At 33.9% G+C, this 27,633-nt stretch overlaps 1 protein-coding gene across 4 annotated transcripts in view; it reads right to left on the reverse strand.

Moving 5' to 3' along the window:
• LOC136034957 (uncharacterized) overlaps window positions 1-27,633 on the reverse strand; it is a 147,051-nt gene that overhangs the window by 69,036 nt on the left and 50,382 nt on the right. For all 4 annotated transcript variants that reach the window (XM_065716505.1, XM_065716503.1, XM_065716504.1 and 1 more), the window contains one exon: window positions 12,587-13,130. In XM_065716505.1, the coding sequence (XP_065572577.1) occupies window positions 12,587-13,130 (544 nt within the window). The remainder of the gene's footprint in view (window positions 1-12,586; window positions 13,131-27,633) is intronic.

Raw genomic sequence — 27,633 nt, forward strand, 5'->3', positions numbered from 1 at the left:
CCAAATAGTTTAGCTCAACCCCAGAATGTGCAAATATATGGCCTAAATTTTACTATTATGTAAACTAAAGGTTATATGAAGGTTGTATTTCATTAGGATTAACCTAACTTCGTTTCTTGGGTGCGGTTCTTTTATTTAACAAATATATGCGGTTCTTATATATATATATATATATATATATATATATATATATATATATATATATATATATATATATATATATATATATATATATATATATATATATATATATATATAGATGTATATATATAGATAGATATATATATATAGATATATATATATTATATATATATATATATATATATATATATATATATATATATATATATATATATATATATATATATATATATATATATATATATATATAGAAATTTTAAGAAACGTTATTTGGGCAAGAAATTCAAAAAACGTAATATTAAAAAAACGTGACTTCAAACATTTCTTAAATTTTGGGGACTGTCCTTTTAATCCTTCAACTGTTTTTTCCCACCAGCTATCCAACTGTTGGAGAAACTTTCTAACAATGTTGGTTAACAATTTTCGTTTCCTTTCGGAAGGACATTTTTTCAAAAACAATTTTGATACTATAAATTAAAGAGCAGTAGTTTTTACAAGGAAAGTTTTATGCTTCTCAGATATTAAATAAAAAAACAAACTAGTTTTTTTCAACTGAAAGTAAAGGGACACATGAAAATTTATATTGAACAGAAATTATTATGTATATGAAGAGGGCTGCCTCCTCCTCAACACCTCGCACTTTACGCTATTTTTTTTAGTACCTTTGAAAAAACTTCTTATTATTCCAATGAAAAAAAAACATAGTATTTCAGAAGTCGTTCTTAAAGAATTGGGACAAAATTCAAACTTTAAACTAAAGAGAGAAGCGTTGAGGAGGATACAACCCCCTGAATACACGTAATTAAGTAAAAAAAAAACTAGTTTTCTCAACTGCAAGTAAGGAGCGGCATTAAAACTTAAAATGAACAGCAATTATTCCGTTTATGAAAAGGGTAGTCCCTTCTCTACGCCCTGCTCTTTACGCTAAAGCTTGACTCTTTCTCAAAACAATAAAACAATAAAAAAAATAGCGTAAAGAGCGAGGCATTAAGGAGGGGACAACCTCTTTTATATACGGAATAATTCTTTTTCATTTAACGTCTGAACGTATTTGAATTAATGCATATTTTTATTTTGGCTCACCGTACATGAACAATTAAAACAAAATTTCCATATTAATTTGTTTTTTGCTAAATGGCATTCTCGTGGTTTTGATTGGAAGATTTTGATAAAAAAAAATGGGGTGGGGGATGAGGCCTAGTCTTTAGCCTTCCAGTTTTTAGGTACAGTTTAAAGTTTGGTTTAAGGTGCAGGTTCAAAGTGCAACTAGATTTTTTAAAGAACGTTATTGTTAGTAATAAACATACGTACCTTACGAATTAGCTTACGTAACGAAGGTCTATATTTGTGTACTGTTATTCCGTATATTAGGGGTTCTGCCCCCTCGTCAATACCTTGCTCTTTACACTAAGGCCGTAAAATAAATAGTTGAAATTACTAAAGATGCTTTAGCGTAAAGAGCAAGGTATTGTGGAGGAGACGAACCCCCTTATATACGTAATATTTTATGTTCGTTTTAAGTTTTAATGCTGCATTACTTCCAGTTGAAAAAAAATATTTATTTTCTCATTTTTTTTAATAATGCTAGAAAATCCTGCGCTCCCTTCATGAAAATTCTCTTCCCTCACGATGAATCCCTCCAAGGAAAGATCCTCCCACATAATCCCTTCCCCCCAACCAACCCCCACCCCAACGCGACAAAGTCCCCCTGAAAATGTCTGCTTACTTCATAATAACCATTATTATATGTAAACAATGGTCAAAGTTTGTAACTTGCAGCCCCTCCCCCGAGGACTGTGGGGGATTAGGTCGTCCCTAAAGAAATAGTTATCAAGTTTTCAACCACGGTGAACAGAATGGCTATCTTAAAATTTTGATCCGGTGACTTCGAGAAAAATGAGCGTGGGAGGGGGCCAAGGTGCCCTCCGATTTTTTGGTCACTTAAAAATGGCGCTAGAACTTTTAATTTCCGTTAGAATGAGCGCTCTCGCGACATTCTAGGACCACTGGGTCGTTACGATCACCCCTGAGAAAAAAATAAACAAAAAATAAACAAACAAACAAACACGCATCCGTGATCTGTCTTCTGGCAAAAAATACTTGAAACCTGGAGCTTGAAACTTCTACAGTAGGGTTCTCTGATACGCTGAATCTGATGGTGTGATTTTCGTTTAAGATTCCATGAATTTTAGTGGGTGTTTCCACCTGTTTTCTAAAATAAGGCAAATTTTCTCAGGCTCGTAACTTTTGATGGGTAAGACTAAACTTGATGAAACTTATATATTTCAAATCAGCATTCAAATGCAGTTCTTTTGATCTAACTATAGGTATCAAAATTCCATTTTTTGGAGTTTCGGGTACTATTGAGCCGGGTCGCTCCTTACTACAGTTCGTTACCACGAATTGTTTGATAATTTCTGTTCGTCTTAAGTATTAATGTGGCTTCTCACTTTCAGTTGAAATAACTTGTTTTTTTTATTTGATTTCTGATCGTTTTAAATAATCCCAGGAAATCTGGCCCCGCCTCCACGGAGAAATGTCCTCCCAACGGATATATCCTCTAGAGTAGACAAACCGAGGCAATTATCCTTAACAACTCCATGCGTAAGATGGAGACGGAAAAGAGAAAGCAAGAAATATAAAAAGAATTTTGTATAGGAATTCTGGCAAATTACCACAGTGTGTAATTTCCTTTGACAAGTTCACTCCCCAGAAACTTCCCTCCTCATGAAAATTTCCCCCGTGTAAGACACCCCAGCAGAAAACTCGTCTTCCCACCCTAATATGTATGCATGCTTCCCAATAACCAACACTATAAGTAAGCAATGGGCAATTTTTATAACTTTCCCCTCTATGGAGGAGGGGGGCATGTTATTTATACAGATATAGTTATTGGGCTTTTCAACTATGATGAACAAAATGACTATCTCAAAATTTTAATCGGATGATTTTGGGCAAAAAGAGGTGGAGGGCCTAGTTGCCCTCTAATATTCCTGGTCACTTAAAATGCTACTAGGACTTTTAATTTCGGTTTGAATGAGACCTCTCACAATATTCTAGGACCATAGGGTCGATACGATCACCCCTGGGAAAAAAACAACAACAAAAATTCGTAATCTTTCTCCTTGCAAAAAATGCATAATTCCACATTTGCAGATAGAAGCCAGAGAACTCTACAATAGGGTTCTCTAATACGCTGAATCTGATGGTGTGATTTCATTAAGTTCTATGACTTTTACGGGTGTTTCCCTATTTATTTGGAAATAAGGCAAACTTTTTCAGGCTTGTAACCTTTGGTGGGTAAGACTACGCTTAATTGAACTTGTATATTTGAAATCAGCATAAAAATCCGATTCTTTGATTTATCTATTGGTATGAAAATCCCATTTTTAGAGTTTCCGTAACTATTGAGCCACAAACTGTTTGATACAAATATGATTTCCAAATCAAAAGCACCAATTTCGAACATTTTTACAAGTGAGAAAAGACGGTAAAACACATTTTAGGAACAGGGTACTTGCCCATTATCGAGAACACAACCAAGAAGTGAAGCTAGATTAATCCTAATTAAATCTACCAAAATGCAATGAAACTATAATACTTTAGTAACAAAATTATGGAAACTACAACAGAGAATTATGGAAAGCTATCCGCCCAGAACGTATTATATTAAATACCTAACCTGACCAAAATACCTACTATATCTATTAAATATTTAATTAAAATATACCTACAACGTAGTTTTTCCACTGAGTCTGAGTTAACTGTCTCCGAATACAGAAGCTAAACTGGTTTTCTCAGATCTTAAATATGAAAATTCTTGAGTGTGTTCTATTTAATGGATAAGTATCGAGAACAGCAGAAACTTAGTGAAAAACAAACAAGATTAAGGGAAAAATCTTTTCTAAGTTTGCTAAACTTCCTCAGCTCAAGGAGGAGGATCGTAAATCTCAGTTTGACGGGAAATGTCACAAAACAGCTTTTGGATTATCATGTTGTTTACCACTATTTATTGCGTTAATAAAGGATCAATGGGCAGTAGGCTTTTTAACTAGGCTTTAAAAGGTATAAATACTTGCTTTAATGACTATATTTTTCCCACAATCTACCTCATATTTGTTTTGAAACATAACCACAAAAGATTATAGAGTTATATCTGCGGAGTCATTTCGGTCAATATCTTCACACTTTGATATAAATGAGTTAAGGTACTAAGGACACTGAAATGTAAGCTGTGACAGTGAAATATATATATATAATATATATATATATATATATATATATATATATATATATATATATATATATATATATATATATATATATACCAGGTTAATCTAGTCTTCCGTCTCTAGTTAAACATAGGAGAAATCCTACTGTGGTATCCTCATCGTGGTAATTAGGCAGAAACAGCCGGAATTGCTATTCTTACTAGGCCAAACCGCAGAAGGTGCCACCAGGAAGTGGAGACCAGCATGGTTAAATGGATTTCCACGAAACATCCAAATACAACAATGTAAAGAGTTCAACCCATACTACGGAATTCCCGGCAAGAGATGCGTTGAATGTTTCAGCGGCGCCTTCTTCAAAAAATTGGCAAGCCCATGCAATATTATCCCCGGCAAGCGATGTGTTGAAGGTTTCATGAGCGCCTTCTCCGGAAAATTGGCAAGCTGAGATACTCTTTCGGAATATACAACTCCTCAGTGGAGGGTGCTGGAATGTCTGTTCGATGAAATACCTGGCGACCCAGTCGTTTATAACTGGGGATTATTGCGGTACAACGTGGACGTCAAATGCTGTTCAGAAACTTGAATCAACGGCATGTGCAAGGCTCAGAGATTAGAACTCCTGAAGACGAGTCTTTTTTCTCCTTTTTCAACTCCGGATCCCTTAATTGATCTGCGTATGGTGGAGTGGACATGATATTAAACCCCCTCGCATCGAGGTCACTTCTGCAGTGAGAAGCTATCTCACATAGAGTAGCAAGAGGGAGATTCATAGACCACCTATTTAACATATCAGTTCTTGCAGTTTATACTCTAACCAGAGATGCCCTGGAGAGCGAAGCAGATCTTTTTTTTACCAACTTCTAACTTGTATACTTAAGAAGGTCCAGAAACAAGACCTCATTTTTCTTGAAGGTGACTTTAACGCCAGAATCGGGGGAAAAGTATACAATGCTGAGTCTGTCATTGGCCATTTCAGTCTTGGAGCTAGAAGTAGCAGAGGATCAAGACTTCTTCACTTTACCATGACAAATGATTTGGTCATTACCAGTACCTTATTCAAACACAAGCCCTGCCATAGCGCCATATGACATTCACGAGATGGTAGAGCGGAAAGCCAGATTGATTACATCCTCATGACCTACCGTTGGAAATCAATGGCTACGAATAGTGATCTTACATTGGAGCAGATACTGGCTCAAAAAATTGATCTGATCATCTTCTAATCAATTTAGATGTAAAGTTGCGACTAGCAGCACGCCCCACGAGGAAACCTCTACAAAGATTTGACACCAATCGCTTCGATGGTCCTAATATACGAAAGGCATTCTGCTTAGAGATGTATAATCATTTTGAAGCTCTCAAAGCGCAAGAGACCGACGAGCAAACCCAAAGTTTGGATGAAGAGTGGCTGACCATGCGCAACACAATCCACGAGACTGCAAAAGCTACTATAGTATACCGCAAAAGACTATCCAAAAAATGGATGTCAACACGCACAGTTCAGCTGACTGAGCACAGTCAACAAATATCAGAGAGAAAATCAGAGTTGTTCAAGCTCCTGAGAAGAAAATGCCACCAGACGGCTAAGAATTGTTGAGGATATGGAAGCTGCTACCTCCAGATCTGGCACCGGGGAGATGTATCAGCTCCTAAAAACAGTCAGGGGTAAATCACATAAGCCTATTAATACGTTCGTCGAAGATGAAAACGGCAAGTTACTCTCAAATCATTCCCAAATAATAAATCGCTAGAAGGAGCCCTTTGACTATTTGATTTGAGTATTTGCCTATTTGAAAACTATTTGACCAGAACCTACTCTCCACAGAAATAGATCATAAACAGCGTTGCCACAATCCAAGTCACAGCCCTGATGACCTGAAGAATCCCAACTCACCCAGCAGTATTTACAAGAACATGAACGTGGCTCCCCGAATGTTAAATGAAGCCTGACAAGCAACCAATTGCCTAAAAAGAAATAAAGCCCCTGGTCCTGATACTATTCCGGCTGAACTTTACAAGCATGGAGGGACAGCACTTGTCAGCAGGCTGCACAAGCAAACATGTCATATATGGGAAGAAGAGATGGCTTTACATGATTTGGGAGACTCTATCATCCTTCCGGTCTTCAAAAAGGACTAAAGATAAAATGCAGTAATTATCGCGGGATCTCCCATCTGAACTGCTGCAAAAAAAATTGGCAGCACAGTGCTACATAATCGTTATCGTATCCAGCGCAACGTGAACACAAGGCTCAATCAAGCGAGAGTCCACCCAAGCATGGGAACAATCGACCAACTATTCGTCTTAAGACAAACCCTTGAATAGAGGGCAAAACACCAGAAACCAACAGTTTCTCTATTCATAGATTTTATTACAGCTTTTGATTCTGTTCTAAAGGATAGAATCTGAAAGACCACAACAGAGGATGGAGTTCTAGGCAAGACAGTCAGATTTATCCAAGCATACTAGAAGCATACGCGATCCCAAACTCAGATTAGTGGGGACCTCTCCTCAATGTTCCAAATTGAGTTTGGTGTCCGAAAGGAATGTATATTTTCTCCCGTCTTATTTAATTCCGTAATCGACTGTATTAAGACCAGAGCAATGGTGACCTTTACAGGCGTTGAAGTAAGTCCCAACTTTGTGATCACCAATCTGGACTACGCTGGCGATATTTGCTTATTAGCTGAATCTCGTTCGGAAACCCAATCCACGCTATCGAAGGTAGCTGAAGAATCCTCTCTGGTCAGCCAGAAGATAAGCTCCTCGAAGACAAAAGTCATACTGTGCGGTATATCAGCTCAAGACCCTCCAATTTTATTAGAATAGTCACCCATGAACGATATTCTTGAATTCAAGTGCCTAGCCTCTTCGGTAGACTAAATAGGAGGATACATATATATATATATATATATATATATATATATATATATATATATATATATATATATATATATATATATGTATATATATATATATATATATATATATACATATATATATATATATATATATATATATACTATGAAAAGAGAAATCACCAATGTAACAGCACAAACACATAAAAAAAAGAGACAGAAGGAGAAAAGGAAGACTGTTTTCCTAAATTAGTGATTAATATGGACCAGCACTTGAATGAGGCCTTAACCCTACTCATCCATACAATCACATAGGTCAAACAGCATAGCCATACACAATCAAACATAAAGAATAATCCATGGACAGGCAGTCATGTCGTCAATACCAATAATTCAGAGGCAACAACCCAACACAAGGGCTCATCAGGAGAATACACTTGCCTATAGGGTTTCGCCACATTAAATTCTCTACCCAGTCAACTGTTGTGGCTACCACAGAATATCCATGGCATCCCCGTGTCAGGTATCACCCCCAAAATACATGCCTATGAAAAAAAAACAGCAAATCTAAAACAACCAAGTAACACCAAAATAAGCTTATCCTGTTAATATATCCCTCTTTTTAGCAACAATAGGTAAACTAAATATGATAAATTTTACCAAATCACAAATATTAACACATTGCAAAAAACCTGAATGAACTAAACAATTATAGAATTCATCTTTACCATGTGGCTATTTTTTTTTAAAAAAATCCGCTCTATTAGAAACACAATTCAAAATAAATGGCGCTGCATCATCATTTCTCGAACCTCCGAAATTAGTTGAAAATTTCTTTAAGTATTTCCAGATAATTCTTTTGATATTTATTTAAAAGTTTGTTATAATGAAAACTAAATTTTTTAAATTGCCAAGTTAATTTATTTGCAGAAAAACCTCTTGATATCAATTTTTGGCTTAAGATTTTACATCTATTTTTAAAATCAATATAATTACTACAAATCCTTGCATGACGAAGTAACTGTGAGAAAAACGCCGAATATGTGATGTTTGAGTGTATATTACTTTCAGGGAATGGGAAACTAATCACTTCAAAATCGAAATCATCCGTTTTATTATACATTTTAAAACTTAATTTATTATTATCAAAAATATTAATATTTAAATCTAAGAAATGATCTTCATGACCAGCGCCATGACTAGGTTCAAGAGTAAGCTCTGATGGATATATATTTTTAGAAATATCAATGAAATCCTTACAATTTAAGACCAAAATATCATCTAAATATCTTTTATTATTTGACAAATCATGTTTTAAATTATTTGGATTATTCTTATCCATCATATATTTATATTCTAGTTGACTTAAAAACAAGTCAGCTATGAATGGGCTGGCATTCCCCCCCCCCATGGATTTTTAAATCTATAGAGGAGAGACAATTTTGATGTTTTTTCAACTTTTCAATAACAAACAGGCTACCATAAAAGTGTCTTTCAATGAAAATACCTAAAAAAGGTATTTTTAAAACCTACGGAGGAAAATCTCAAGGAGAAAACGTCCTTCTCCCAAATGAAGCCAAAGCTCCTCTGGCCCATCTCATAGGGATTTTGTTAACAGTTCTATCGGCAAGTACATTCAAATTTATTTTGTTTGAAGGAGTATTCCTAGGAAAGAGAATGCATATGAGTAAAGCGAAAGAGAAGAGGCATATGAAAAAATATGAATTTTTTAGATATAGAAAACTGTGGAATAAGTGGCAATCTTGAGGTTTTAGGGAGTTAGAGGGTTGGGTAAGAACAATCCTTCCCCCTGCTGTGAACTTAGTTGTTTTTAGTCAGTCAAGGCATGTCGAATGCTGAAATCTTTGTATCTCTGGTACGAAAGAAGCAATGTTGTGTATAAACCATCAAATAGAATACCTATACTTCTGTGGATTATCTAATGGCCATGTGTAGTTTTGATTCTTACATAGCCAAGATGCTATTCACGATAAATCGCTAAATTTCACAAAAAAAAAATTAATAGAAAGAAATGCAGAATATTGGAGAAAGCTTGGAATTTCAGAGGGTAGGCCCCAGTACCCCTCCCTGTTGAATAATTGTTGAAAGCACGAATAGCTTCAGCTATTGTCAATTTTGATAAATCTCGAAGATTTAAGCTTTACCAATTTTGATGGAACTTTATTAATTGAGCTTTTATCATCAAAGATCTCTTATTCTTATCTAAAAGCGATTTATTTAAATAACAATAAACATTGATTTATAAAAAAACATAATGATAAACCAAATTGATTTATTAAATAATAAATATTCTTATTATTTAGGAATTAATAAAGTTTTATTATTATTTTAAAATTATTTCATTCATTTTTATTTATTATCACCATTATTTATTATTATTACAATTTAAATCCCTATTATGTTAAAATTTTTAAAGCATTATTAAATCTTTTGTTATTAAAGCTAAAAATATTTAAGATTGATCTTTATAAATCTTCTTCAAAGATTTGAGCTCATTTTGCACTGAAGTTCAGAAATAGATAGATAATTATTTCGAATTCGGCTGCTTCAAAATATATAAATAATGGATAACATTTAGTGAAGGTTTGTAGGTCATGTATGCTTCAAAAACCAAAATATGTCAAAATGTGTCAAAAAGGGATTATTCTCTGGAAAAAGGCGCAAAATTAAGGCTTATTTGTAATTTTTAGCATTTTCTGGTCCCATACCAAAGAAACTTAATGGTTGAGCTCCTTACTTACAGTTCGTTTCTACGAACTGGTTGATATACGCTGAAACTTAATTCAGAGGACCAGCATTCTATTGAAGGGTGGCAAATGGAAAATATATGAGTTGATATAAGATAAAGACAAACCATATGATAAGAGACAAGGTACTTATGTATTATATCAACCACACTCAAGAAGTGAAGTTAGGCTAATCATAAGGAAATATAGCGAAATATGATGAAAATATAATACTTTAGTTACAAAATTATGGAAACTAGAAAAGAAAATTATGGAAAGCAGGCCACCCAGAACGCATTATATTAAATACCTAACCTAGCCAAGTTTATATATTAAATATTTAATTAAAATATACTTGTATAGTAGTTTATCTCGCTCATGCTAAGCCAACAGTTTTACAACAGAAAGAGCATTAATGTGGTCACTATAACAGACAAGTACCAGAAACAATTTTTAGATTTCGAGCAGGGAGACAGTTGGGTAAGAATGCTTCCTCCCCCTGAGTAAATACTCAGTTTTTTCTTATTTACTTTATGTCGAATTGTGTAATTTTCGTACCCTTGATACCCATGAAGCAACTTTTTGCATAAGCCATCGGATACCTATAATTAAGTTGTGCATCTACTAGTTTGTCTAAAATATTTTTCGATTCATTAATTTCGTCGCTCTTCATATCTGCAACCATAGAAGGAGTTCCAAGGACACAAAGCCGAATTGGTATGAATCTACTTATCAATCTTTATACCATTTTCGGTAGTATCTTAATGCTGTTTTTTCTAATGGCTTATTGTATAAGGAATCAAGAACTTGTTTGCTAATTGCCTTGTTACATTCTTCTAGAAGAGTTGTATGGAAGTTAAAGTGTCTTTTTAATATGTTTTTTAACCTTCATCCAAGGATTGAAGGGTATAAATACGGTAGTCAAAATGGCCCAATATACTTCATACAAAATTGATAAACTTGACATTGATGTCTTTTTCATAATACATTTTGTTAAATATTAAAATGCACTAAAGTAGAAACTACGTGGTTTTAAGTTGTCACAGGGTCAATGTAACTACCCAGCATTTACCTATGACCCACATTAAAATCATATTAATTATTTTCAAGTTCGGATCACCTTTTCTTCCCGATTTCCAAGGCACGGAAATAGGGAAGATGTGACTTGATAGGACTCGAGCTCATAAAAGTACCTTGAATAAGTTTCCATTTCAAGCCGGGAGCCGGGAGCGACCCGGCTCAATAGTAACCGAAACTCTAAAAAATTGAATTTTGATACCAATATTTACATCAAAAGAATCGTGTTTCAATGCTGATTTTAAATATATAAGTTTCATCAAGATTAGTCTTGCCCATCAAAAGTTACGAGCCTGAGAAAATTTGCCAAATTTTAGAAAATAGGGGGAAAAACCCCCTTAAAGCCATACAATCTTAAAGAAAATCACACCATCAGATTCAGCGTATCAGAGAACCCTATTGTAGAAGTTTCAAGTTTTAAAACTGGTAGAAGTTTCTAGTTCCTAGTTTTTACTGTTTTAAAAAGCAGAGTTAAGAGAAAGAGTCAAACTTTAGCGTAAAGAGCGGGAGCGGGGCGTTGAGGAGGGAACAGCCCCTTTCATATACGGAGTCATTTCTATTCGTTTTAAGTTTTAATGTCGCTCCTTACTTTCAGTTAAAAAACTTTTTTTTAATTTAATTTTCTTAAAAGATGGTATTAGCAATATTCCGTGCATAAAATTTCAAAACACTGAAGTATATGCAAGGATGTAATGTATTGTTGCGCACTACAGTTTAAACCAGTTTTTTTTTTTATTAATCCTGATAGTGTCTAGTTATGGGCCAAATAAATTTTATCTACGGAAAATCTTACTGTACCACGAATTACTGTACCAAAACAGAACTGTAGCTGAGACTTCGTTTTGAGATCTACGGTAGCAAAACTCCTCCGGATACGTGCAGAGACTAGAATCGACGCTTAAAATTTAAACAAAAAAAAACAATGTTTTTTCAAATGAAAGTAAGGAGCAACATTAAAACTTAAAACGAACAGAAATTCTTACGTATACAAGTGGATTCGCCCCTTTCGTCAATCCCTCGCTCTTTACGCTTAAATTTTGTTCCAGTTCTTTAAAAATGATCCCTGAATCACAAAGGGTTTAATTAGAATAAATAGCTCTTATGAAATATATAAAAAAAGAACTTTAAACACATTTTTCTTTTTCTTCTTTTAGCTCTTCTAAACTTTTGGCACAAAACATTGACTCACTAGCCCTAATTGGTTCTCGGCAACTTTGAATTAAAACATATTAACATGCCGAAACATTAAAATGTTATCAAAATACTGTATATTAAATGCTAGCTATAATATGCTGCTTACAAAATATTAAGATATTTATAAATATTATAAATATATGACAAAAAAATAAATGAATATTTAATAAGATTCTGCTTATTAAAATACTAATGGTAAAATTTTATAATATTTGAAACAACAATGAACGTTTCTTCACAGTGGCGTGTTTTGTTTTTATTTAAGACCTTTGTGCCCAGAATATTTACTCACTTCCCCCAATCTTTTTTCAGGAGTTATTAAGAAATATTAACTTACCGCCTTCTCCACCCTCACTTTCTGAATTATTTAATGAGCTTGACAATGAATGTTGGCCTAACTCCGGTGGTTTCAAGTAATCCATCTTCCCTATCTTGGAAGTTGAGATACTGCTCGCCGTTCTTCTAACACTGGGTTCCTGTTTCAGCACTGATTTGTAGGGAACAGCATTTTTCTCTGACTCTAAGTCTGTATCCCCAAAGTATCTAACCGTCTTTCTGTTTCCTTTCAAAGGTTCACGCAGTTTTACAGGTTCACTCAACTGTTGTGGATGATTGTCAGATCTACCATTGTCAACAACGTCGGTGCTGGAGTGCATACGTCTACGTCTCAGGGTTTCAGATCGTTCATCATTCTTTGTGTTCTGCTTATCACGGTTCTTTTTATTTTTCGCTTCTAGTCTGTTCAGTGTCAATGAGTCCCACTTGTTACCACATTTCTGAAAGTCGGTTGGCTTTTTAGTTACCATTTCTCGACGGTAGTCACGATCACTTTCTGAGAAGTCAGAGTTCTTCCGCTCTAGACTTTCTTTTGGAGCATTTACCTAGAAAAAATTCAAAACAATTATCCAAACAGATTTCTATAAGCAATCCTGTGTCACAGGCATAAGGGGTGTTTTATAAGGCTTGGCGGCAATTTAGTTTTGGCTAGTAAACAGATGAGAATTAAAAAAGCAAACTAAACACCCCATAAGGGGTGTTTTATAAGGCTTGGCACCAATTTAGTTTTGGCTAGTAAACAGATGAGAATTAGAAAAGCAAACTAAATAATGACAGGCAGGGCTGTATCCAGGAATTTTTCTGGGGTGGGTGGGGGTAACAAAAGGATTTTTTTTCGACTAGGGGGTTTACAAAAAACTTCAAAAAAACACATCAAAGATTTGTTTTGTATTTATTTTTGTTATGTTTTTACGAGTCAGACAAACAACTCGAGGGAGGAGTTTACACTCCCTAGCCCCCCTCCTGTTACGGCCTTGATGACAGGTGTCAAATATATTCACATGGAATGTCAGAGCTTCAGAAACGTCAAAAACTGGACCTATTCTACTCAAATAATGAATATTTTAACTATGTGTCCCTAATATGAATTAATATTTTCACAAGGTTCCGGAAACCCCCGGATAGCCCTAGGAAAACTCCAAGCTCTGTCTACTGACAACCCTGAATACAATTTGACTTCAATCATTCCTTCAACTGGCAATTCACTTTCTGAGATGTCAGAGTTCCTTGCTCTGACTTTCTTTTCGAGGATTTGCCGAAGTAAAAGCCTTGATAATCATCCATACATTTTTCCATAATAACATTATAACATCAGCGTAAGGGGTCTGATACCGTTTAATGATGGGTTAATAACTGGTGATTAGCCTCGGATAGTCTATGTAAATAAAGTCAAATGTATGTCTGTGTGTTTGCGTGTGTCCAGGGACGTATTCTTGATTTTTTTTTGGGGGGGGGAGTAGGCCTACAAAAGGGTTTTTTTTGAAGGGGGTTAACAAAAAAAAATTCAAAACAAATAAAAGATTCTTTACATTCATTTTTGTTACGTTTTTACGAGTCGGACAAACATTTCGAGGGGGTTTAAAGCCCCCCAGAACCCCCCCCCCCCCTCTGGATTTGCGTGTGTCCTCTATGTATTACAAGACTGTTCATCCGATCGCCAAGAAACTTTAGGAAGTTGTTGAGCACACTCTTTTTGTATGTATAGGTATACACATTTTTGCTCCCCCTCCCCACTACTCTCAGGACACTCTTAGTACTTTTTGGGCTGACGGATATAAGAAACCCTTGAGCACAGATACTTGACAGTTACTTTCGTTTACATTATTCACATTTTATGGATGTAAATTATCCAACAATGCCCAATGGGTAAGTTAGTAATTTTAACCTAATATTTCATATATTTAAAAAAAAATTTAAATACGAGTATAATTCTGCGTAAGCAGAAACTTTTTACGGAGAGTTAGGGGGAGGGGAATTGTCAGGGAGGAATTTTCCATTCGAGAAGCTAGCATTTTCTGGGGAAAAATTTTCCAGGGCAAGGGGGACTTTACGCGAGGAAAATGTTCCATAGAGGAGTTTTCCTCCGGATGGAATTCCCCACAAGAACGTATTTCTTGGGCGAAAACTGCCCACGGGAAGAATTTTTGGGGGAAATTTTCAAATACTTTTAAGTCTAAAAATACGATAGTTATTAATTCGAGGGGAAATTTTCCACAGGGGAGAACTTTCTGTGGATAACTTTCTAGGAGGGGAACTTCTCGTGAGGGGGAGTTTTCTGCAGAGGAGAATTTTCCACAGAGAGTTTCCCGGAAGAAATTTTCCAGGGAGGGGGGGGAATTTTCTTTGAATTTTCTTTCTTTTGAGATCGCAGCAACACGCGGCGGGTAAGAAAAGACGCGACGGGTTAGTTTGCTCCATGAACTTAGTTCATGGAGAAAACTAAAAAATTTCTAGTTTCACCTTTATTCGGATAGGATGTTGGATGCTTCGAAAACGTATTTCACTTGAATACTGAATATGGTTTTATTTTACCTTTCCCCATCAATGTAAAAACAGTCTCGGAAACGAAATAAATCGACTCCACGTAGGCGTCAAAGGTTCCACAAAATGTAAGGAATAACAATATATGCAGCTTATATGGATGATTGTGGCTTAATAAAACATGATGTGTAAACATATTTTCTATCAGAATAAACTACGCTGTATTTTATACATACAAACAAAAACTAAAGATGTTTAACGGTATATTCTGCAATAAAAAAAATTGTTTTTGTTTCATAGATTTTTTTTTTTGGTAGAACAAATCGTGATCATGCTATTTTATACCAAACTGATTATTTGAGTCTAAGTAAATTCACTGGGGAAATGGCATTAGGGCTCATTCCCCTGAAATCTTAAGGTTTTACGTTTTGTTAAAGCATGTATTTTCAGGGCCGTATCCAAGATTTTTTTTTTGTGAGCTTTTCAAAGAAATTTTTTAAAACGCATCAAAAATTTACTTATATTCATTTTTGTTACGTTTTTACGAGTGGTATCAGCATTTTGAGGGGGGGTCAAAATCCCTCACACCCCCTTGGATACGGCCTTGTATGTTTTGTATTTACTATACAGTTTGAATAATTCTTTAAGTTTTTTCGATGCTGTTTCTCCTCTCAAAATAAGATTCGTGCCTTTTTGAGTTTCCTTCCCCCATCCATCAGACCGGATTTCTGGGCGTGCCAAGGATGGGTTATACATCGAAATTGTTTTAGTGCCGACAAAATAATTAAAAGGGCTAACTTTAGAGAGAAGCTTCCCTTTGCATAAAGATATAATTAACTTTTATCTTATTAATTAAGTCGCGATTCGGATGAATCCCGTTTTACACTGAAATTCCCAAAGAGTAATGACTTAAGGTTTTTAAATAATGCTTTGTAAATACCGAAAGAGGAAAAAAAAACTTAAAGTGGAATTTCCACTAAACTAAAACAACTAAATTAATAAAAGGATCGCGCACTAGGTCCCGTCATACATACCTAAGATACAGAGGTTATTACACAGACCTTGGATAATTTTCATCGATAAAATGCCTTTTTTGGTATTTTCATAGAAAAAATGACAAAAACGACAAATTTACCCCCCCCCCCCCCAGATTTCGATAAATAAATTACCCCTAAATTTTCTTGAACTTATGCCACTGAGACACCAACTCAGGGAAGATAATTTCTTAAACAAGATTGGCCTGCCATAACATAAAGAAAGAAAACGATCAAAAATGGTGATTTCAAATTCCAAACAAAATACTGAAGAAATACACAATGCGAATACTTCGAGAGAACAACTGCCTCTCTTCTTCAGGGCGAACAAAATAATATAATCAAGGAAAATAAAGAATAAAAAATAAAAAACGAACACGCAAAGTTAACAAAATCAATTAGAAACCAATGAAAAGAAACCAACCAAAAAATTAAAAGATGAAAATTAAATTAATTAAAGTATTTGCCAATGGCAGTTGAGAATTTTTTGGATTTTGTGCAAATCGCGGATATTGGCGAATGACTCAATTCATAATTGTTAGATATTTGATTTTAATTCTTATAATTTTGGTCTTTTATTGAATTTTATTTATCTTTTAATTTTTTTGGCTGTTTTTTCATTGTTTCTAATTTGTTTGGTGACTTTCCACGTTTATTTTTTATTTTTTTCTTTGGCATTTCGCTTGATTATATAATTTTGTTCACGCTGAAGATGAGAGATGGTTGTTCTCTAGAAATATTCACTTTGTGCGTTTCTTCAGTATTTTCTTTTGGCCTTTACAAACCCCATTTTTGATCTTATCTTTCTTTATGTTATTAAATCAGGGTGAACCGAACATCAAGATTACTCCGATTTCCCATTATATCCTACATTTTTCACATAATTTGCCAATATTTTGTGTTTCTCCAAATGGGTGCCTTCCAGTATGATTTCCCGAGTACATGGCTGCATGAAGGCAAGAAGTTGCAGAACCGGAAAGATACATGTTCGGGTTATTCATTCGAAAATACCTTTTTTGGTATTTTCATTTATAAAGAAAAAAAATGAAAAGCAACAAACTTGCTTGCCCCCTCTCTAGATCTTGAAACATGAACTTTGCCCCCCCCCCCTCAATTTTTTTGAACTAACGCTATTAAGGCACTTACTCCAAATCATTGCCTTCCAATATGATTTCCTGCGTACATCGCTGCACGAAGGCAAGCAGGCGCAGACTCGAACATATATACATGTTTGGGGGACGGAACAAAAGACATGGGTGGCGGCATAGCCACGCACAACAACGACAGCTAGTGTACAGCTCTTTTTGCATTAATTGTTTGTATTGATTGATTGTTGGTATTGAAAATCATTGATTTTAAATTTATCCATCGAAAGTTTTTGACATGAGAAAGTTTGCGTTATTTAAGAAGAAAAAGGAGGGGTCTCGAGATCGGAGGAAATCGGGATCGGAGGATCTCGAGAGAAGGAGGGATCGGAGGGATCGAAAAGGGTGCGACTAGAATTCTGAATGAAAATTAAAACATTTGAATGGAAATAAAAACATAAAATTGAGTATCAGTGGGTTTTTTTGGGGGTGGGGTGGGGGGGCAATGGGATAGTTACCCCCTCCCAATAATTCGGAGAAAAAAATAGTATATCGCCCATGCCCCTTGACTCTCCGGATGTAGCCCAATCTGTCACACCAATAAAATTGCTTGAGCTACGCCCCTGGGTTTCATCAATAAAAATGCAAAATTTCTTTTTTTCCCAAAAATGGTGATCATGGGTGTGTCTCTATCTATTAAAATTTTACGCTGTTGTAGCTTAAAAATGACGACTTCGTAGTGAGTTCTGTTGTTATTGTGATTTGTGTTTTTGGTTTGTATTATTTGAAGGTATGTTACGTTTTTCTATTTTTGAGTTGCTAAGACCCACTTGATTTTGCAATAAAACCTTATTCTATTTAATTTTGTTCAGTAATTATTTGATTGAACCAATGGTCGTTAGTATTTTAGGTACTTGTGTATTATACCTACCACACTGTTGTTCTTGATCTGTATATAACTGGTTTCCTAACCAGTTATATACAGGTCAACCAGTTATAGGTTGACCTATACTGTTTCCACTCGGACTGTTTCCACTCGGAAATGGTCAGCTTAGCCTGAGTGAGGTAAACTACGGAGCTTGTTAGGTTAGGTATTTAATATAATGCATTCTGGGCGGCCTGTTTCCCATAATTCTCTGTTGTATTTTCCATAATTTTGTTACTAATGTTTTATATTTTCATCAGATTTTGTTTGTTTTTTTAATTATGATTGACCTTAATTCACTTCTTGAGTGGGGTCGGTGTAATACACAAGTACCGTTTTTTTTTGTTTATTTAGTATTTGCTATTAATTTGCTATTAATTTGTATGTACTCAAGGCCGTATTCAGGGATTTTCGGGGCTTGACCCCCCCCCCCAACCCTTCAAATTTTGTCCGGCTTATAAAAGCGTAACAAAAATGCATGAAAATAATATTTTGATGCATTTTTTAAAGTTTATTTTGTGTACATCCCCAAAAAAGGCACCCCCATAACAAAAATCCTGGTTACGCCCCTGTATATACTACTATTTAATTGGCATTTGCTATTTAGTTAATAATAAACAATAGAATATTCATTTCAAATATTTTCAAAGGCAACGGGTACACCAACACTTGCAGTTACCTACTGGTAATATTTATTGAACTCCAAAATAGATAGTATATGTTTGTTTTAAGTTTAATGTCGTTCTACACTTACATTTGAAAAAAAAGTTGTGAAAAAAATTATCTTCCTTAAAAAAAATCATATTCAGAGTTAGCCTAAACTTTAGGAGGCTTCTTCCCCCTCCTCAACCATCAGCCTGCTATAATTTAACTAAATGCTTTGTATATATGAGATCATTTGTGAGTATTTACTTTACATAATAAAGTTTCATAAATTTGAGGGAGTCTCTCCCCCTATTCAACCTGTTCTCTGCGTTGTAGTTCTACTCTTCGTTACAATACTGTAGAACTAACATCCAATTCCCGTTCCCGTAATGAGAGGAAAAATTTCATTTCATTTGAAAAAATGGGTTTTATTTATTTACTTAATCACTTTAAAGAGTAATATCATTACTGTCATTGCTGATACTTTAGTTTAGTTTACTGATACTTTATACTTGTTTAGTATATTTTATTATTTATTTAGTATTATTAATATTATTTATTTATACTATTATTTATTTATAGTATTATTAGTATTTATAATTTAAAGTATAATAGTATAATAAACTGTATGGTATTAATTAATACTATAGTATAATACTATTAAATTTGTATAGTATATAACTATTTATTCATAGTAGGCTATTATTAGTTTTTATTTAGAATAATTTAGTTCCTATATTTTTAAGTGTTTATTACAGCATAATTCATTTTAGTATATCTATTTTATTATAATTTATTTTAGAATATTTAGTTTACTGATACTTTGATTTACTCTCATTTTTTTCGGTGCATTTAATTTCCATCTGTCGAAACTTTAATTATGTTTAACTAGCTAAATAACAGCACTTAAAATAACTTCAGTTTTAACAGTGAATAACTATTTCAGCATAAAATTGTTTTTGTTGTTTTTTTTTATCAGTTTCTGGATAGTAGTGATAAGCTTCATATCCTTTAGAACTTCATTTCCTGGGATGTGAAATTCGTAAGCAAAGAGAAAGCACCTATTAAAACTAGCAACACTATTAAAGCTACAATTAAAGACACTTCAGATTTACACCATTAAAAATTTTACTTTACAGTCTTAAAACTATTCTTTTATTCCCTTAAAAATATTTTTTTTAAGCTTAAACAAGTTTAAGAATGATAAATAAGGTTTATAAATTAAATATAGTAAGTTTCCTTTGTTATACTAATCCACTTTATACAAAGTTTATAAAGTAAAGTTTATAAAATAAAATAAAGCAAACTAATAATAATAATAAATAGTAAATAATTATATTTAATAAATGAATAAATAAAATAATATTAAACAATGATAATAATAATAAATTTGTTATTTTTTTCCCATCAGCTGTTTGTTATTTTTTAGCTACTTGTCCTTTTGAATATTAAAAATTCAAAATGAGTACTATTTGAAATTCCTAAGTAAATGAAGGTTTATGAAGACTTATCTGGAAACTGTATGAACTGTATAAAAGTCAAAACTTTAGCGGTGGCAACGGTAAAGAGCCATATGCCTCCTATATATAATTTTTTTTTTTTTTTCAGTCACTAGGCGTGGAAGAAACTTTGGAGAGGACCCTTTCAATTGGAAGTTGAAAGTTCTCCTTTTTCCATTTTTAAGAACCAAAAGTGATTGGAGGGAAACTAGCCCTCCTTTCGTGTCTTGTCTTGTTACATGACACTCTCCTATAGAAAGCCAGATATAGTTCACTGTGTTTATTAAACTGCTAGTTTAAAACGTGCAAAAATGTTAAGGCTTCTGAAATATTTGACTAGTTGAAGTGGGCAGAGTTGAACTCAGCAAAGTCCAATCGTGATTAAATAAAACCTGTGGGCTATAAAATGTTTTAAGCACGAGAATGTAGAGGCGGTCGCAGTATAAGGGCCGAGAATATATATATATATATATATATATATATATATATATATATATATATATATATATATATATATATATATATATATATATTATATATATATATATATATATATATATATATATATATATATATATATATATATATATATATATATATATATATATATATATATATATATATATATATATATATATATATATATATATATATATATATATATGTTACCTGTGTGCCTGTGTTGTAGATATAAAAGCTGCAATAGCTGCGAGCGAGTAAAGAGCGAACCGCGGCCCATAGTATCAAAAGTTTAAAACAAATTTTAATAAAAGAAATGATGAGAAAAAATTGCCATTTGAAACTGTCTTTTAAATGGTAACCATTATATTGATTAACTGTAATAATAAAATGTTATAATGAAAAAAACTTAAGAACATTTCGAAAAAGAGCCTGAAACCCATCAAAAATGGTGTCTAATCAAAATGAAAAGCGAATCATTGAATTGCCGTTGTCATGAACCTCATATAGTGAACTACACCTCCCAACATTGAACAACAAGGAAAATCTTTTGGATTGGTAAAACAGGTGTGCCTGTTTTACCTGTTACCTGTGTTGTAGATATAAAAACTAATTTTATATCTACATGTGTTTTAAAATTTGACATGATGACATCAGCACAAAGCGCCACATGGTGCCTGAAAACGGCATTTTGGGTGCCACTTCTGGAGTGGAAAGGCTTGAAGAATAAATATGGTGCCATCTTAATTTCATGGTTAAAAACCTTAAACCTGAGGTTTAGAATCCCTTATCTTGTATATCCCCCCTCTCAGCCCTCGTAATATTTTTTATAAACCGTCTACTGGCTAACAGAACACCACAGAGAGCTGTTTAACTTCTCATTTAAAAGCCGGCATCTATATCTGCGTGCGTTTTGTAGATCGCCTTGACAAGACTCACCATGAAGCGACATCTGACACCAGATATGGCACTTTTCGGTGCCGTATCTAGAGTTGAAAGGCTAGGAAGCATGAAATGGGCATCGTTATAGTCTTCATGGTCGAAACCCTTAACCCTAGTTTTAAATCTTCCCTCACGTATACTCTCCCTCCCATTCTCTTAACCAGTTTCGTAAATCGTGGGCTGACTAACGGAAGTAGTAGGCTACTACAACATTGTAGAGAGATTCATAATTGCTTATTTTAAAGCTCTTGGTCATATCTACGTGCACTTTGGAGAATATTTCCTCATAACTCAATCATACGAAGTGCCATTTTCCACCTAAAACGACATTTTAAGTACAATTTCCCGAATAGAAAAGCAAATAATTATCAAAAGGGTACGATACAATAACCAGAGGTTTACAATCCCCCTTTTTATGATAGGAGTAAAAAGCGAAGATAAACCTCAACAGATCAAAAACTATTGCTTCAAAGTTTTAAGCATCATTTATTTGCAATATTGGTTCAAATAAACCGACCCGTAGTATTTTTCTAAATTCTGTAGAACTTGAAAAACTGGCATAGAATTTTAACAACAGATCTCCTTGAGATTTTTAGAATTGTATTCTAAAATTTACTTTTTTCAAGGCAGGTGAAAGACTATTGAGAGCTTTATTTTTTTATTCTTCTTTTATTCTTCTTTTTTTATTCTTTATTTTATTCTTTTATTTTTTATTTATTCTTTATTTATTCTCTTTTTATTCTTTATTCTTCTTTTATTTTCTGCAGGGTGCTTAAGGACTTTCTTAATCGGGTTTTGTTGCGTCGGTCTTGTGTTTTCAGCAAAGCACTAGTTTTTCAAAATTCTAAAAATTTGGGAAAATATTACGAGCCAGTTTATTTGAAACAATACTGTAGATATACGTTGCATACAACTGCGAAGCAATAATTTTTGTTTGTTTGAGTTTCATCTTCGCTCTTGGGGCATTGTCATTGGAAAACCTAAGGAATAGCTGACTACGTGTTGTCTAGATTCAAATAAAGCCTATTATTTTAAACATTCAAAGGCAACCAAATTAGAAATTTTAATACGCAGATCGGTGTCAAAAGCAATAGTTGGAAATCACAATATCTTTTTTATAGGTAGATGGATGAAGGCTAAGGGCCCTACAACTTCTGCTCTAAATCTTACGAGTTTCATGCTTTTCCCCATTTACCTTTTTTTCTTTCTTTTTTTTTCTGTCATTATTACGCTATCAAATGTGCGATTCGGGGAAAAGTAAAAATAATTTGGCCACACCTGTTTGAATTCTGTTAATGATTTAGATAGAAAAAAAACTACTTTTTTTAACTGAAAGTAAGGAGCGACATTAAAACTTAAAACGCACAGAAATTGCTCCGTGTATGAAAGGGACTGTTCCCTTCCCAACGCCCAACTCTTTACGATAAAGTTTGACTCTTCTCTCAATTCTACTTTATTAAACAGTAAAAAACTTTAGCGTAAAGAGTGGGGCGTTGATAAGGGAACAGCCCCTTTCATATAAGGAGTAATGACACGAATTTCAATACACGAGCCTGAGGCAAATTTTTTCAGGCTCGTTACTTTTGATGACTAAATTTTATGAAACTTATATATTTAAAATAGGCATTAAAATCCAATTCTTTTGATGTATCTTTTAGCATCAAAATTCCGTAACGAACTACAGTTCGTTACCACGAACTGTTTGAGTAAAATATTATAGAAATTAGATCCTGAAAGAATAATCTAATACGCTATAAGGTAAAAACGTAGGGAAGGGGGACGTTGTAGAGCCTGATATTTTTGAAGATTTTTCCTGTGCAATTTCAATGCTTTTTGCCAGTGGCGTAATTTCATGAAAATCCCAAAGGGTGGAGGGGGAAGTTGGAGCCAATTTTCCCAAACCAAGCGAAAACGACAGTGAAAACTGAAGAGAAATCCATATAGTAGGCTAACATAAAACTAAAGATATACCAAAGAAAAGTGAACCGTTTCTGTGGATTCTCTTTCAAATTGAAAATGTAAGTATTAGTAATAAATTTTGACTCTGAAAAAGGAGTAACGCTGAAATACCAACTTTCCCCCAACCAGACACTTGCAATTGAATCTATTGCGGGGAGTGACATGGGGCATATTGAATGATAAGTATACAGAATGCAATAGAAATATTGAGCATTGTACTAGAAATTAAAAAAAAAATTGGGGGAAGAACGTCCCAAGACCATTACTCTGCGGAAGTGCCAGTCCCCAGCCATAGTTCAATAAATGAAGACGTACAGAAACCATTGTGTAAAGGTTACTCACTTGAAAATCTCTTGTATTGTTTTTGTCTGCTGCCCCCACGGTTCTTCTCGCGATTTTTTGTTTAGTATATTCCACGGTACATTTAACTGGGATCATTTATATTTTATTAAATTCAAAAGATGACAGATGTCAAACGTGCAATTTAGTTATTGTTTGCCTTTGTGAAAAGTTCTTGAGAAAAGATATAAACAGAAGAATCTTGAACTATGCCATGTCATAGCTTCCGTCATTTCCTTTTACGTGACAATTATAATTGTTAAATGGAAAAATCCGGTGTCTAATGCTTAATATTGGCAACGTTTTTAATTAAAATATATATAGATAGCTTTCTTTCAATTAAAAACAGATAGTAGCTGAATTAATGCGTTTTCTCCCTTGAAGTTTCGGAATATTTTTTAGGGAAGTACCAAGGACAGTGAAAATCAAATCAGGTCGTTTGGATTAAATAACCATATATGCTTTAAAAAAGACCTCCTTTTATGCAATTTTTGTCGCAGGGACGGGTGCCAAATTAAAAAAAAGGGTAATTGTCCATTATTCAGATCACACCCAAAAGTACGGCTAATCCCAATGAAATATACCAAAATATGATGAAAATACAATACTTTATTAACAATATTATGGGAACTACAGACAGAAAATTATGGGAAGCAGGCCGCCCACAACGCATTATATCAATTACCTAATCTTGCCTGACCTAAACAAAATACCAACTTTATATATTAAACATTTAATTAAAATAGACACACAATACAGTTTTCCTACTGAGCCTAAGCTAATTGTCACCAAATAAAGATAGCTAAACCGGTTTTTGTCAGATATTGTAGATCAAAATTCTTGAGTGTGTTCTAAATAATGGAAAAGTACCCAAAAAAAGAAATATGGGCGAAAAATAAGTAAAAAAGAAGCCAAAAGCAGAAGGAGCTGCTTCTTCATCAACACCCCGCTCTTTATGCTAAAGTTTGACTATTTATCATAACTCTACTGTTTAAAACAGTTAGAAACTTTAGCGTAAAGAGCGGGGCGTTGATGAAGAAGCAGCCCCTTTCACATACGAAGTAATTTCTGTTCGTTTTAAGTTTTAATGTTGCTCCTTACTTTCCGTTAAGAAAACTTGTTTTTTTATTTAATTTCTGAACGTTTTTGAATCAAAGCATGTTTTGATTTTGGCTCTCCGCAGATGAATAATTAAAACGAAATTTGCATATTTATTTTTTTGGCTGATTGGCTTTCTCATAGTTTTGATCGAAAGATTTTGAGAAAAAAAGAGCGGGGGAAGAGGCCTAGTTGCCCTCCGATTTTTTGGTTACTTAAAAAGGCAACTAGAACTTTTAATTTTTTATGAATGTTTTTATTAGTAAAAGATATACGTAACTTACAAATTCGCTTACGTAACGAACTTATGTATTCTCTTGTTTTTATTACGTATATGAAGGGGTCCACCCCTTTGTCAGTACCTCGCTCTTTACACTAAAGCTTAAATTTTGTCCCAGTTTCTTAAGAATGACCCCTGAATCACAAAAGCCGTAGAATAAATAGTTGAAATTACTAAAAATGCTTTAGCGTAAAGAGCGAAGTATTAGTAGGAGGTGAGCCCATCATATACGTAATAATTTCTGTTCGTTTTAAGTTTTAATGCTTCTCCTTATTTTCAGTTGAACCAACTTTTTCATATTTTTTTTTCTGTTTTTTTTTTTTAAATGATGCTAGAAAATCCTGCGCTTCCTTCATGAAACTTTTCTTCCCCCATGACAAATTCCTCCAAGGAAAGTTCCCCCAACATATTCCCCTCTTCTCAACCCCCCCCCCCCCTCCAACCTAAAAATCCCCCAGAAAACGTCCGTACACTTCCAAATAACCATTACTATATGTAAGCACTGGTCAAAGTTTGTAACTTGTGGCCCCTCCCACAGGGACTGTGGGGGAGTAAGTCGTCCCCAAAGACATATTTATTAGGTTTTTCGACTACCTTGAATAAAATAGCTATCTCAGAATTTTGATCCGGCGACTTTGGGAAAATAATTAGCGTGGGAGGGGGCCAGGGTGCACTCATTTTTTCGGTCACTTAAAAAGGGCACTAGAACTTTTCATTTCCATTAGAATGAGCCCTCTGGCAAGATTCTAAGACGACTGGGTCGATACGAACACCCCTGGGAAAAAAAAAACAGACAAAAAAACAAATAAACACGCATCCGTGATCTGTATTCTGGCAAAAAAAAAATGCGAAATTCCACATTTTTATAGATAGGAGCTTGAAACTTCTACAGTAAGGTTCTCTGATACGCTGAATTTGATGGTGTGATTTTCGTTAAGATTGTATGACCTCTAAGGGGTGTTTCCCCCTATTTTCGAAGATGAGGCAAATTTTCTCAGGCTCGTAACTTTTGATGGGTGCAACTAATCTTGATCAAACTTATATATTTAAAATCAGCATTAAAATGAATTCTTTTGATGTAACTATTGATATCAAAATTCCATATTTTAGAGTTTCGGTTACTATTGAGCCGGGTCTCTCCTTACTACAGTACGTTACCACGAACTGTTTGATGTAGTTGTATTTGGGAACCAACAAATTTTATTCTTTGAATTTTTGTGGCTGAAAAGCATTGTCAGATATATCTAGTTTATTTGCTTCATTGTCTTCACGGTTCGACATCGACATGGCAACCTTGACAAAAGCGTGATACTACCCTAAAATCTTCGTAATTTGAAACAAGGAAAAAAAAAATCTTTAAAAATTGTGGTTTTCAAGTACGAGTAGACCTGAGATGGGTCCAGGGGGATATTCTTATTTTGATGGCCTTGGTACTTTAACATATGTTACACAATTGTGGTCTGCTTTAGCTTAAAAAAAAAAGCTGACAATGAGCAGCACAATTGTAGCTTCAGCTTTTCCTTGATAAAACAGCTTGTGTGGCAAAAATACAAAACTATGTATTATTGTATATTGTATATCATTATTATAATATATTATAAAATATTAATATATTATTATAATATTAATATAAAATGCATATTATTATTGTATATTGTATACGTATCATTGTTTATTGCATATTACGTATAAAATATAAAACTATTGTATAAAAAAATACAAAACAAAAAAGAAAATTACAAAACTATGAAGAAAATATAATTATTGATTACATGCTAAAAGCACGGAAATCACAAACATTGAGGACGAGGATTCATCAAAGCTGACGCTGCCTAAATAAATTTTTGGGCCTTATCCCTCCCCCCCATAAAAAGAACTGAAAATGATTGTACTGACTTGATTTTACTTGCTTTAGTAGGAGAGGAAGCAAGTTGGGTTCCATGAATAATTAGATATAGGGCCGTATTCAAGAGGAGGGTTACCTGGTTTGACCCCCCACCCCCCAATAAAAAATTTTTATTAAGGGGGACCAATTTTTGCTGTGTTCTGTAAAGTTTTTTTTTGTACCAACTCAAATCAAAAATCTTGGATACAGCCTTGTCGATTTTGTGGGGCAAAATATGTACACCAATTTTGCCACATATTCAAGAGATTTCAAACAGAGAAGTTATTTCACAAAAATCACGAAGTCCGAAAAACGCTAAAACTGTTAATGTTATGCTGTAGGATAGCTAAACATTATTCCAACGCTTCATTTATTTGTTACCACCGGAACTAGCATTTGATTTCTTTTCCTTCGAAA

This window comes from Artemia franciscana, chromosome 13 (genome assembly GCF_032884065.1).
Source record: "Artemia franciscana chromosome 13, ASM3288406v1, whole genome shotgun sequence".
In the NCBI taxonomy this organism is placed as follows: domain Eukaryota; kingdom Metazoa; phylum Arthropoda; class Branchiopoda; order Anostraca; family Artemiidae; genus Artemia; species Artemia franciscana.